The following is a 15253-nucleotide window of genomic DNA, read 5'->3' as shown; positions in this document are numbered from 1 at the left end:
ATGAACAAATTAAAATGCTTACTAAATACATCAATATTTGTATAAACATTGCGCATTTATATAAAAAACTTACATGAAACCAGGTATTAAAAAAATGACATTTTAATAAATCCGGTCTATCTCTATTTTGTCGACTCTTTAGCAATTCACTATACTTGTCTATAACCTGAAACACAATTTATATATATATATATATATATATATATATAATATGTCAAATGATTATACTCTTTGTATCCATTAATAGTAGATTAATATATGCTGCTACATGAGATAGTACGAGAAAGAAAACAGTATATGTGGATATACCTCATCATCAAGCCATCCTCTAGGATCAATCGATAAGTTTAACGAACTTTGAAGGACATAAAATGGTCCACAAGAATCCTCCCTAAAGACATATATAAGGTATTAATGTGAAGAACTACCACAATGAAAGTAAGTGAATAATGACAAACTAGTTAATTTATGTGTCATACTTGCAATCAGTCATGTGAACGAAACTTTTAATTGCAACATCCTCTTCTTGAGACAACATAAGCCTAGCCGCCCTCTCTTCCATTGTTGAATCATTATCAAGTGATTTTACTTTGCTTTCAGTATTACGTTTATGATATGTTATCATGTACGGTGATTGTAAGACCTTTGAAGCATTTCTAATCCCACCAGCCTCTTTCACACGCTTCACTATGGAATTCAGACTTTCAAGTACAAAATCATGATTGGTGGCCATCGCATTCATAGGAGAGAAAATATGTGGCTCATTTGTAGCTAATAGTGTATCTGATATTACATTTATACGAGGGGAAAGTTGTGGACTACATGCTGCCATCCAATTATCCTCCATTGTCTCACACATTGGACTAACATAATAATATTTCTTCTCTGACTTTGTCAATTTATCAAATATCTCTATGATGAGTGCTGCCTGCATATCTTGCTTATCTTGCATTCCCTTTAACACCTCCAATAATTGTTTATGTTCCTTCAATATTTCTTTATAATGTAAGCTTTCTTCGTGATTCCTATTTTGAGTCATAGACTGGTCCTATTTCAATAGCATAAAATTCAATATAAGTTGAAATAAACTGCAATAAAAACAAAGTATTTCAAAATAATTTTTTAATTAGAAATATGTGCATGTATATAAATGAAATAACCATTACGTAAAAAGTACTTACGATTTTCTCTTCCATCCTCACAAGTATGGGTTCCAACCACTGACGAATTTTTTTATTTGTATTTGAAGTCACCTTACATAAAGTAATATGAAATTAGTTATATAATGTAAAAATATGTATAGAAAATATATAAAATTTTACTTACAATTTTCTCATCAATCTTCAGAAGTATGGGTTCCAACCATTGACGTATTTCTCTATTCGAGCTTGAGGCGTCATATATGAATATCACAACCATTACTTATATGATCAAGTGTGAGATCATTTATATTACCAAGAATTTATGTTATAAACAAAATAATCATTATATGAGGAATATTTACTATTTTCTCTTCAATCTTCACAAGGCATGGTTCTAACCACCGACGTATCTCTTTGATTGAATTTGATGTCGCCTGTATATCAATCACAATAAAGACTTATATATCTCAAGTGTGCAACCATGGGGTAATTACATAATGGGCAAAAACACAAATATAAAATGCTTACAGTGAGAGGTAAAAGGTGACTCTCCTCATTTGTAGGGGTTATATCTTCAATAATCTAATGGAGATAAATATATCAATATAAATGTACACTTGGACATAATGGTGATGAATGTTTAAATAAATAATTCTTTAACAAATGTATATACCTGTGTACAGATAAGATTGTCTAAAAATTTTTTATGTGTGCCCGTCTGTTGATAATTGCTATCGACTCATCTTAAAATACGTGGATACACCATCTTCGTTGATAACTATGACGGAAGAATAATATGCTCGTGTAACCATGGCTATTGAAAATAATATCATTGATGAGAAAGACATGCAAAGCAAATATATACATATATATATATATATATATTGATTGAAAACAACCTCATTTATATAAGTAATACTTACTTCCAAAACTATGACACATCCATTCATGTACTTTTTCTTCTTCCTCACACTTTCAGAAATACTCCTAACCAAAAATGTCCAAATGGCAGTGGCTCATGCATAACTATGTAAATTTTCCAACTCATTCACATAGTGTAACAAAAATATAGGGGTTGTCTCGCTGGCGATTGGAAAAAGAATTGTATTGAATAAATACAGGATGAATAATTTCACAAAATTAGATATAGATTCTTCCGAACTTTCTTCCAACAAATTCTTAATATTCTCCTCTATTAACTCTCTCTTGAGAAGAACATTTGCAAAATATTTTTTCTTTAGTTCTTTTTCACTTGCACTCAATTCCCTTCTCAAATCTATATATTCTCCATTCATACTCAATCCCAATATAATGGTAATGTCTTGGGGTTTAAAAAAGATCATCTTTCGTCCGATGAGGAAACAATTATGTTCGTCATCCTATCTAGTAAGAATAGTATTTAGAAATGTGCGTTGAACTAGAAACTTGGGAAAATGCATAAATCCTTTAAATGGAGTATCTTCTATCACTTTAATATGTTCATCTTTCAAATTTACTTTCTTGATAAAATTATAAAACTTTGACGGCTCACATTTAGTAGTATAATTAACTTTTTATGAGTGAATGTTCTCCTACATTCAATGAGAAACAATCATAATAAGTTCATCACATACCTTTTTAATATTGCATATTAAATCATTCTAAATTTGATTAATATTATCTGAAAGAGCAGGTAAAATAACTCACCATGGTATACCAAAAGCTACTTCAATATGATGTCATAGTGTGAGAATATAATAATCCTGTTTATAAGATAAATAAATGATGAGAGAAAACTAGATGATAACATAAGAAAAAAAATTACTCCGATCCATATATAAACAGATTTTTGGTGACATCGACATATTTGCAATATTATTGAAATATTACCGATACACTAGTGATACAAGCAACACCTGGAATTTACATAGTCGAAAATATTGGCAATACAAGAGACTTGGAATTTACACCGTTGAAAATATTGGCGATACATTGGTGATATGTGGTGATATATCGCTGATATATAGAATTTTTGATACTATCAGTGTTATCCGTATCACTGAGCTAGAGATATGGATAATATCGAGAATACTCTGATTAAGACAATTGTTATGCCCCATGTGCATTGATGTTGTCGGATGGTCGGCCCATCATGCAACCAATTCTCACACATTGGGCCATATTAACAAGTCATGGTTGGCTATTCACATTTGTTTCTGGGGGGGAACCAACTTGGAAAAGTGACTTGAATATGTAAATTGGATCAAAATTACAAATGTGGTAAATTGCTTACATATGTAAATAGATTCCTATGTATATAATTTACTATGTAAAGCATTTAAGCATTTAAATGGTTTGTAGACAAACATGCCCGTAAGTAATAGAAATTATCCAATAAGTGTTAAAACTTATACAAGTACACCAGAACCCAGCTATTGGGATGTTCCATAGTTTCTAACTTCTTGAAGGTTACAACTTACAAAATGTGGCTAATGAAGAGAAGATTACAATGAATTGATATAACCACTTTCTAAGTGGGTTTACTTCAATTTCTAACAATATTGGAAGTATTTGCATGTCTTTGTTTCCTTCTCACTAAATTTACAACGTCGCTGCTATGCAACTACAAAGAATTACAAATATGAAAGGAGTGGTCTGCGTTGTTGAGCTTGTGTTGTGCAGAACTTGAGGATGAAATCAGACAGACTATCAGCATAGATGGTGATTTTTTATTTTTATTTTTTGGTTTTCTCATCAAAGTAGGTATTTGTGGATGAGATCAAGTGGGAGAAGATTTGAATTGTTGAATGACGTCAGCAATTGCTACTGCTGGAGGAAATGGCATTCGAAAAGTGAGCTGGCTGCATGGTGGTGCTGGTCACACGGCCAAAGCTAGTTTGGAGTCTGAAGTTTTCTTTTAGTTTTTTTTTTTCAAAGTGAGTGGTGACATGGACCAATGAGGATTAGGCAATCAGGGAATCCCTATTTACCAAATAACAGAGGATCCGAACTCAGGACAGATTGGATAGTGACTTCAGCACCACCCAACTAGTGTATTGGGGAATGTGGGACTCACTCTAATATATGTGTTTTATATTCTAGCCCTCCCTTCATTTTACTAGCTTTATAGGGCATTAACCCAAAAAATAAATAAATAAGCCCAAGCTCGAGTGGACCACACCGACTGTTTATTTACTATCCAACCTGTTGATAAGGTCACATGACTTGGAGAAGGGAAAATGACCTTATGAAGTTTTTAATCAGGGCCCTCAATCATCATTGTTTCCTATGGGCTACCTAAGCTTTTGATCTATTTCATCTGGCTGTGGATAAAACAAAACATCATAGTGGGCCACACAGCACCCAAGAACACATGGTGTTGGGTCACCCCAATATACTTCCGTTCGCAGCACCTGTTTGACATAAGTGCGCAAGATTCCCTTGCTATGTGGGGCCACCGTATTATATATGCAACATCCACTCCGTCCACTAGGTTCTATGACATATTCTAGGGCGTTGGAGAAAATATCATCTGGATACGTAATTCATATGGGCCACACAACAAGAGACAATTGGGGATGGTATACTAAGTATGGGTTTGTTTGTGGGGCTGCACTGGTGTGAATCTTTCATCAAATCCATTAATCAGGTGTAATTCACTAAGATGAAGTTAAATACAAAAACACCATGATAAAAAAAAAAATCAAGTGCCCCACACCATCTTAACCTAGATTTTTGGGAGTAATTTCACATTGTTCCCATTGGAATGGCCCGTCAAAGTTTTTAATCAGGAGGATCTTGTGTATTTTAATTAAAATAAGATTTCTCACTTGATTTACGGCGTGGATTTACATAAAAAAACATGGTGGCCCCCTACAGAGCTTGGTTGTTGCGTAAAAAAAAAAAAAACAGAAAATCAATGTATTCGAAAAATCCATCACAATTTGGGAATGCAGATGCACGATTAAATGCGGGCTCACTTCATCTTTTAGCTAACCAGTTGCAACTGGCCCATTACTACTCTATGGAATCCCTACGATAGGTGAATCTGGACCCTCCTATTGGCGGGCCCAGCTACGGATGATCGGTGAATCTTGAAAATTACCAGCATCTGATGAACAGAATATTCCCTTTTTTGAATCAAGAGCATTGACTTTCGAGGCTTTCTCTACCATTGAGTCATCCCCTCAGAGGGACCACTTCATGGATGGTCCAGTATCACCAAACGTACAACCACGTGTACGGTGGAGCGGCAACGAACCATGTCTGGTTCACTGCGAGACAGTCAAGAGTCTGCCTCAACTTCAAACAGCATGATGAATACATGTAGTGCATAGATGAAAGAATAAAATACAGGCATATACATGCATGCATGCATGGTATAGAAGCATGAATACATTACATGCAAGCATACCTTCGGATGCTTCTTTCTTGCTTTTACAAGCTCAATCCCTTTGCCGTGCCCTTTGTCTCACTTGGCGTCGCTCCTCTTGAAACTATATCAACCTCAAACCGAGGATACATGTAGTGTCCGCGACCGTTACTTCTTGACAATCTGGACCCGTGGTAATCGAGACCGTTGATATGATGGGTATTGTTCTAATGGGGGATTCCTCTTCCTTGAGGGGCCGTTTGGATGCTTCTAATGGCTTGTTTGGAAAATGCTGGTTAACTCGCAGTGACGACTGGAAGTGGGTCCTTGGAAGGAGCCCTCCCTTCCCGTTTTCTTTTTCTGTTTTTTTTTTTAATAACGGTTTGGCGTTCGGAGCTTTCTTTTATATTTTTTATTTTTTAAGTGAGTGGTGACGTGGACCAATGAGGATCAGGGTAACAGGAATTCTCTGTTTACCTGGTAACAGAGGATCCAGACTCTTTATCCAGTGATTTCTACGAAGCAAACCAAACTTAACATACCAACTTTTTCACTATGCTGCTTTCACTGCCCTTTCCACTGCTGTTTTCACTGTCGTTTCTTTCATCCCTTTTCCTCACTCTGTTTCCAGTAAGGAAGACACAAAACCCATTTTCTGAGGCCCCCTTTCTTATCAGCATTTTTTCTTCTGAAAACGGTCGGTCCAGTAAAGAAAGCACGCACCACAGGTATATTTTAAACTTAGTTGGGCCCACATTGAATACATGTAGTATATCCATGCCGTCCATCCATTTTTCCATCTAATTTAAGGGGTTGAGCCCCAAATTGAAGCATATCAAAAGATCAAGTGGATCATACCACGGGAAACAATGGGGATAATGATTTCCACCGTTGAAACCATAGTAGGCCCAACAGTGATGTTTGTTTGTTATCAAACCTGTTCATAAGATCATACAAACATGGATTAATAGAAAACACAATTATAAGCTTGATCCAAAACTTCTGTGGCCCCTAAGAAATGATCAACAGTAGAAGTTCAATTCAAAATTTTCATGTGGTGTGGTCCATTTGAACATTGGATACATTAGATTTTTGGGCTCAAGCCATGAAATTATTTGTTAAGTTTGCCCCGCTGATTTTCTAGTTTGCCCCACTGAATTTCATGTTTCCCCACTAATTTTCTAGTTTGCCCCGCTGAATTTCATATTTGCCCCACTGATTTTCTAGTTTGCCCCGCTTAATTTCATGTTTGCCCCGTTGATTTTCTAGTTTGCCCTGTTGAATTTCATTTTTGCCCCGCTCAAATTTCAGTTTTTCCTGCTGAATTTCATGATTTGCCCTGCTGAATTTCATGTTTCCCCCACTGAAAATCTAGTTTGCCCCGATCAATTTCATGTTTTCCCCGCTGAATTTCATGTTTGCCCCGCTCAATGTCTAGGTTCCCTTCCTCAATTTCTAGCTTGCCTCGCTCAATTTTCATGATTGCCTCATTCAATTTCTAGCTTGCCTCGCTAAACTTTCATGCTTGTCTTGCTCAATTTTCATGCTTGCCTCATGCAATTCCATGATAGACAACGTCGCTGAATTTAGCGAGCACCACATGAAGTCATTCGTATCTTTGAAGCCCTGATCCATATAAGTTATATCATTGCTTACTCTTTATTTCCTAAACAATAATATCATTCTCATCTATTATGGAACGTGAGTACTCGGTCCTCTATTATTTAATCGAGTTCTTTATTATGGCAAGTTTACACGTACAGTTTTCAGTTTGCCTCATTGAATTTCATGTTTGCCCCGCTCAATTTTCAGTTTGTCCCGCTCACTTTCTAGTTTGCCTCGCTCAATTTCATGTTTGCCCCGCTCAATTTCATGCTTGCCCTACTCAAATTCCAGTTTGCCCCGCTGAATATCTAGTTTGCCCCGCTCAATTTGCAGTTTACCTCGCTCAAATTCTAGTTTGCCTCGCTTATGTTGATAGTTTGTCTCGCACAATTTTCGGTATTTTCTCGCTCAATTTTTATCTCTATTTCATATGAAGCTTGTTCAAATTCATAAAATGCTACATTGTCTTCAATTATGTCTGATTTTGTACACTATGTTTATCTTGTGAATTTTATGTTTGATATGTTTTTCAATTCATCTTTGTAGGTGACGAATATTTTGTTGTAATCCCCAACCCAACATCTAGGTGTACACTGACATGGTGGTTTGAGAAGGTGAAAGGTGGAGTGGAGAAGCATGATAGTCGGCTAAATTTGTTTAGCCAATCCTCATTTTCATTTCTATTGCATCTTACATCCTTTAGATTTATAGAGGCTCTATTTCACCTTCTTTTTCTACGATATAAAGGTGATCTAGTATTTGAGATCAAGGAGAGATGATTACAGTTTACCGAGATGGACTTCGCCCTCATTACGGGCCTTAAGACTGGAGATCTTACTGTACCGAAAAATCGTTACACTACGTGTACATTAAGAGATAAATACTTTAAAGAATATCCAGTATTAAAGAAACACCTAATGGACGTGTTTGACAGATTAGTTGACACCAATAAGCATGAAGATGTCATGAAGGTTGCCCTACTTCTGGTTGTGGAGTGCTTTCTTAGGGGAACCGAACCGAAAACCATGTGCAACATGGATTATATTCACCTGGTGACTCGCTAGATGATTTCTATAGCTATCCTTGCGGTAGTTTGGGATACTATACAATGTCACAAGGAATTAAATCTACCGTTGCCGCATCAAGTTCCCCTTGATACACTGTATGTGGTTGCGCCATTCCTCTACAAGTAAGAATACCTTTTATTTTCTATATGTTTACCCTCTATAGTTAATTGTGAATTTTTAACCTGGTGCAATTTCATTATAATAGGTATGGGCAGTAGAGATATTACTAGCTCTACAAGAGTGTGTTGTTTCGTATGTTCCCCATCAAATTCTACGCTTCATTCAATATCGAGGCTGAAAGGGTTTGAGGTACAACAAAATACATGTTATTTTCGAGAGTAAAGTTGTAAGTTTATATATTTCTCCGGCATTTACTTTGCTTAATTCTACATATACGCTTTTTTATTTAACATTACTTTTTGTTCTTTTGCAGACATTAGTAGTAATGAAATTAGAACCAACCCTACGAGAATGGGAAACGGATGCCGTTTGCTCGGTCCGTGACAGTTTCCAGGTTAGATGTTATGAAAAATGAAGTATCTTTTTTCTACCATTGTAAAGGTATCCTTCCTCTTACATATGCATCTTTACATTTTGTAGCTCACTGAGACCCAGGAAGATGATGAGGAGGGTAACGAGATTGATCAAGAGGAGGATGACGAAGGAGATGAAAATGATGAGAATGGCGTGGAGGGAGAGGGACCCAGGGAGGGTATTATGAAAAATATTGTTTTTATGGAGGAATTTCGGATTGAGAGGGAAGAATTGAAGAAGGAGATAGAGGAATTGAAGAAGGAGAGGGACAAATTGAGAAAAGAGAAGGAAGAGTTGAGAAGGAAAAAAGCAAGGTTTGATAAGAGGGGGACGTTACTGAAAGAGAAAGAAGCATTGAAGAAGGAGAGAGATGAGTTGAATGAGAGAGCACAATTGAAGAGGGAGAAGGATTTGTTTTTTGAGGACAAGGAAAAGTTAGCGAAGGAGAGGGAGGAGTTTAATAAAGAGAAAGAAGATAGTCATACACGGAGGGAACGTTTTGTGATGGAGGAGGAGGGTGAGGAGTTGAGGAAGAGACGGGAAATAAATGATATTGAAAAAAAAGAACTTGGATATGGGGATTTGGATGTGCAATCGTATAGTATTGCCGAAGGTAATGTATTGGATGCATCCACTTCTCATCTCGTTTATCAAAGGAGAACCAAACGGCTACTGAATCCGTCATATTACAAAGTTTCTCCGTACTTGTCCATGTCTGCATTCGATACAACCCCTGGGGAGGTTCCCAAACCTGAGCAAGTAACAGCTTTTGTTACTTCTCAGATACCATTTCCTCTACAGATGGATCCATTCAGGATATTATCCGCACAGGAAGTGAAAGAGGCAGAGGACTAGTATGAAGCAAATAAGGACATGGCAGCGGAGAAATGGTTTAATACGATATGGATGAAGGATACGTGGGTTGATAGCGAGGTAAGCATTACTAATTTATTCTCTATATGCAATGATTGACATATAATTAATTGTTATATTAATCTATGGCTAAATCGTACTATCCTATTGATTAGGCTATCGACATATACATCGATTTTCTTAAGAAAAGGCAATCGATTAGGCTATCGACATATACATCGATATCCTATTGACCAAGTTGAATCTTTTTCCTGGAAAGTGCGAAGATGCCCATCTCTCGTAGCCGATTTTCGTCAACCATGCATGTATTGGGGGGTTGGCCATTTCGATATCATGCATTAATTTTTCGAATTCAACCCTCCTGCATGTCTTCATTGCCCGCCAGTAGTACATCTCCAACGACTTGTCTTTAAAAGTGTCTACCAAGTTTCTATAGATATGGTACGCGCAGTAGCCATAGATTGCATGTGGGAAGACTTGGGGAACCTCTTTCATTAAACCTTTATGTCGGTCGGATGTAATCACAAGACCCTCCAGAGACCCTAACGCATCGTTAAGGTAGGTAAGGAACCAATTCCAACTCCTGCTATTCTCCGATTCCCCGATGCCAAACGCAACTGGAAATAAATGATTGTCCCCATCTAAGGCCGTGGCAATGAATAGAACACCCTTGTATTTACCCTTTGAGTGTGTCTCGTCAATGGCCAATACCCTCTGCATAGAATTCTGAAAACTTCGAACACATTGTCCGAGCGCTACAAAACACCTCTCGAACCTCAAAGTCTCTTTGTTAACAGGCATGGCAGTCACCGTCCCCGGGTTGACCATCCTCAACACATGCAAATACAAGGGGAGTTGATTGTAAGAGTCTTTGTAAGACCCCATCACGTGATTAATTGCAAGCTCCTTAGCTTTCCATGCCTTCCTATAACTGATAAGAATATTATATTTCTCTTGCATAGCGAAGATAATATCACGTGGCCTCAAACCTAGTCGTTGCTCAATGTGACTAACAATCAGATCACACGCTAACTTATTGCTTGCTTGCCGGTGATCACTCTTCATCCATGACATGCCGCACATGTGTTTTGACGTATAACTTCATATCTTGAATATCCCGGTATCATTCACTCGAGATGTGTGAACCCTCCATTCGCATTTATCTTCGAAGCACACCACGGTAAATCTCCTAGAATTTGAGTACAGTACCCTATACTGAAATTTATTACGAATTGCAAATTGGCTCAGAACATACAGGCACCGTCTCTTGTCCTTAAAAATTTGTCCAACGGCTATATCAATCGGTTCACCCAACGAATCTGTATATTCCAGCAATGTTGCATTAGTGAATGCAGCATCCTCGAATGGCACGGGAACTTGACGAGTGATAAAGTTTGATGTTTCGGCAAGGTCTAGAAGTGGAATGTCACTTACACGTATAGCTCGGGTGGTGGATGATGATGGCAGATCTGCTGTTGTTGCTAAAGGCGGTGCCATGTATTCATAAATGAGGTTAAGGTCACGTGCCCAGCTGACTTGGCTACTCACAAAGTTTGATGTTTGAGGCGGCTCGGGCAGTTGATCGTTGCTTACTACCACTTGTAATGGAGATGACATATATTCAAATTCCACGCCATGCTCCTCAGGCACACTGTCCACGTGTGTTGTCCTATTAATGTATTGCGTTGTCTCGATGACTAAAAGAATGAATTTATCCGAATGCTCCAACTGTGTTGCCAGGAACTCTCGCACATCATCGTCGTCTACGATTACAGTTGGAGGGATTAATTCGTTTGTGTAAGGATACATTACTTTCATCCTAATATCACAATCTGTTGGTTGACTCTTAATAATCCTGTAAATTCTAGATATAAGCTCCTCATACGTAGTCTCGACATGTAGCAAAAAAAAATTGAATCCCCACCAGTGTATGAGTATTGATTGTTTTCATATTCCATCTCCCCGCCATAACAACAGATGATTCTCGTAAACATTATCTGAAAACCAATACAATGACATTTTATTAGTGAATCGTTAAGCAATGGAAGCTTGCCATAAGACAAAACTCGATTAAATAATAGAGGACCGAGTACTCACGTTCCATAATAGATGAGGATGATACAGAGCTTACGGAAATAAAGAGTAAGCAATGCGTTAAATTTTTAAATAAACAACAAGAGCTTATATGGATTACAAATTCAGATATACGAATGATTTCATATGGTGCTTGTTAAATTCAACGACACTATCTATCATGGAATATTATATAGTCTTCTATTTTAACAAGGGAAAATTCTATGATGGCCTAGTACGCTTTCAAAAAATAAAAAATAAAAATCCTAAGAGCCTAACATTTCTACGTAAGGATTTGGGTTTAAAATATGTTAAACTTACATAAATTTTCAAAGCTAGTCTCAACAAGCAAAGTCTAGGGTTGAAATTTCACCTAAATTTCTAAATTTTCACTATTAATTATTTCTAATTGTTGGAACATACGAGAGATGTTGTTTCTGATCAAAGAGATGTATTTGGGGATTCAAATTACAAAATCCTAGTCTTAATATGCTCCATCTAGAGCTGAAATTTTTTTCTCAAACCTTTATAAATTCGCTTCTAGTTAGTGCTAATTGCTAAAAGTTACGAGAAATATCATCTCTAACTAATGAGATTTCTTAGGGAATTTTAATTTTTAACTCCTAGTGCGGGTTGTAAGTTTAGGGAGTGCTTAAATTTGATCTAATGTACAATGTAATGGGTGAGGAACTGCTTACAATGCCTAAACTCGTTTCACCTACTGTCTACTCAGTGTCTTGACGATGTCATTTCAACTAAGGAATTCAAATCCTATGTTGCTAAAAAGTTCATTGGAGGTCAAGTTCAAGGATCGTTCTTGTTTAATATAATATACATCATAGCAGTTTATTTGTTCTCCCATAATTCCTAAGTTTAGTTCTAAGTTGCAACGATTATTCTAATAGTTTTTAATGGGGACCTAGGTTTTGTTCCTAGGTTTCATGGTTATGTAGGCAATCTCCTAGAGAACTTAAAATATTGAGTGTCTATCTTCTCAAATGTCATAATTCCAAAGTGATTCCTACCAAGTTTGAATGACTATTCTAATGATTTCAAGGGAACCTAAGTTTCATTTCTACGTTCAAACAACTAAATCTGAAATTTCCTAAGGGTCCTAAAGTTTTACGTCTCTAGGTTCGCAGTTTTCCCTAGTTCTGAGGGAATTCTAGATAGGTTCAAATAGCTATTCTAGTAACTGAAGCAGAATGCGGCTTACATTGAGCACCCGGTAAAGCTCATATGTCATGCGTGGATGTTATGCATCATGGTACCCACATACATCCCTTAAATTTTGGCAAGATTGCTCTTTAAATTGTAGATATCATCAAATCATGATATTATACCTTAACACATGAATTTAACATGGATTCTTATAATTCCTCTAAGCTCAAATGACGGCCCACAAACGTGGCATATCAATCTCAAGTATGGTTAAGCAATTTGGAATATTTAAAAGTTCATTCAACATTTAACATATATTCCACATTGTACGGTTTATAAGACAAAATAAAATGTAATTTGAAAGTTCATGTCATATCTACTAGAAATATACCTATATTTAAACAATCACAAATGTACCATAAGGGGATACAAGGCTAACTTCTCTACACATGGTTAATCCATATAGAATTAGAGTAATAGGAATTTAAGCATTACCTCATATACATTAATACTAAATATCAAGCACTTGATAAATTTGAGCAAGCTTTGGATAAAATGGAATAAACCTAAACTAAAGTTAAGCGTGGCAAACATGAAAATGATTAAGGCAAACATCCGATTCAACGAGGCAAACGTGCACTTCAACGAGGCAAACTAGAAATTGAGCAAGGGAAACATGAAATCGAGTGAGGTAAGTTTGAATTTGAGTAAGGGAAAACAAATAATCAAGTAAGGGAAGCATGGAAATTCAACGACTCAACCTATAAATTGAACAAGGCAAACTAGAAATTCAGCGAGGGAAGAGCAAAAGTTCAGCGAGACAAGCTAGAAATTGGGCGAGGCAAACTAGAAATTGAACGAGGGAAAACTGAAACCGATCGAGGGACGTTCGAATTTGAGCGACGCAAAAGAAATAATTGAGCGAGGGAAGCCTGGAAATTTAGCGACGCAAACTAGATTTTGAACGAGGCAAACTAGAAATTTAGCGAGGGAAGATCGAAAATTGAGCGAGGTTAACTATATATTGAGCGAGGCAAATTGACAATTGAGCGTGGCAAACTGAAAATTGAGCAACACAAACATGAAATTGAGTGAGACAAGAATGAAATTCATCGAAGCAAACATTAAGTTGAGCGAGCTTAGCATGAAATTGAGTTGGGCAAACATTGAATTGAGCGAGCTTAACATGAAATTGAGTTGGGCAAACATTGAATTGAGCGAGCCTAGCATGAAATTGAGCTGGGCAAACATTGAATTGAGCGAGCCTAGCATGAAATTGAGTTGGGCAAACATTGAATTGAGCGAGCCTAGCGTGAAATTGAGCTGGGCAAACATTAAATTGAGCGACCCTAACATGAAATTGAGTGAGCCCTAAAATGAAATTGAGTGAGCTTCAAATGGAATTGAACAATCAACGCATAAAATTGACTAAGCCTAACAAATGAAATTTTAAGAGCCTGACATGAAATTCACCGAACTTCACATGAAATTCGACGAGTAGTCAGATCAATTATCGTCGACTTGGGCTCGTCTCAATTTCCGTGAGTTCTTCAAATTCAAGCGTGCAATGGCTAAGTTTGACCAAGCACCCTCGGTGAATTACTAGCTAAATTTCCACAGGTAGTCAGTTAATCGTCGTCCAATACTACAAAGGAAAGTATCTATAAACCACACTAGGGTTTTTTTTAATATCTGTACCTCCAGCAACCGTAGCCTCGCTCAATGCAAGTTGAGGAAGGGTGCTTTCGAGTGAGGGATTAATTTGAACCTTTCGAAGATTGGAGATGCAACCAGTTTGGAGGATTCCACGTAACCCTCACCAAGATGGAAAATGTCAAATGTAGAATGATAATATGTAGATGATAAAGTTCAAATTTTAGTAAGGAAAATGATAAGAAAAACGGTCGTGCGTCGGTTTTTCATTGCAATGGAATGAAGGGATGTGTGTTGAAAAACCGCACGTGGTTTTCCGTTAAGGGTGAGGAAAAGCAACAGCAGTGAAAAAGGGGGGTATTTTCGTCCTAAAAATGGCTGTCCGCACGTGAAAGTCTAAGTTGGTAAGTTAAGTTTCGTTTGCCTCATAAAAACCGTTGGATAAAATGTGGGGTCCACAGTGGTAAATTTCTCTTATAAATATCAAAGATATGTACGCTTCTCATTTCGTTGCATGCAATAACAAGTGAGAAAAAAGAGCGAAAGGAGAAAGAAAAACACAGCGATTTGCTTAAAACCCAAGGTAAAGATTACCAAAATGCCCTCTTCCATCTCATATTTCAGTTATTTTTTACTAGATTCAAAACACATTGTCATATTGATGAATCCAATGGGCTTTTCTGTAATATATTTTCTCGTTTTTGGCATCCTTCTTCACTAAAAGAAAATCAGGAAATTGGGGTTTTTGTGTTTTAGCGGAAAGCAATCTTGTCACCCACTCCTTTCAGTGTATG

The 15253-nt window shown here is 36.9% G+C and overlaps 2 protein-coding genes across 4 annotated transcripts in view; both read left to right on the top strand.

Annotated features, from left to right (window-relative positions):
* The first annotated feature begins 8415 nt into the window (after positions 1-8415).
* LOC131230372 (cullin-1-like) overlaps positions 8416-15253 on the top strand; it is a 39127-nt gene continuing 32289 nt past the window's right edge. Inside the window, exons 1-3 of one of the 3 annotated variants that reach the window (XM_058226264.1) lie at positions 8416-8511; positions 8599-8679; positions 8766-9632. In XM_058226264.1, the coding sequence (XP_058082247.1) occupies positions 9573-9632 (60 nt within the window). In that variant the 5' untranslated portion in view covers positions 8416-8511; positions 8599-8679; positions 8766-9572. Of the gene's footprint in view, positions 8512-8598; positions 8680-8765; positions 9633-14682; positions 15043-15253 lie in introns of those variants that run through there. The other 2 variants (XM_058226262.1, XM_058226263.1) reach the window with 2 other exon arrangements.
* On the top strand, positions 8648-9554 carry LOC131230431 (vicilin-like seed storage protein At2g18540). The gene is made up of 3 exons (XM_058226357.1): positions 8648-8701; positions 8766-8877; positions 8983-9554. The coding sequence occupies exons 1-3, from the start codon at positions 8648-8650 to the stop codon at positions 9552-9554; spliced, it is 738 nt and encodes a 245-aa protein (XP_058082340.1).

The sequence above is a fragment of the Magnolia sinica genome, chromosome 17 (assembly GCF_029962835.1).
Source record: "Magnolia sinica isolate HGM2019 chromosome 17, MsV1, whole genome shotgun sequence".
NCBI classification, from domain to species: Eukaryota; Viridiplantae; Streptophyta; class Magnoliopsida; order Magnoliales; family Magnoliaceae; genus Magnolia; species Magnolia sinica.
The sequence above is the reverse complement of the archived record's forward strand: the minus strand, read 5'-3'. Positions and strand labels throughout refer to the sequence as shown.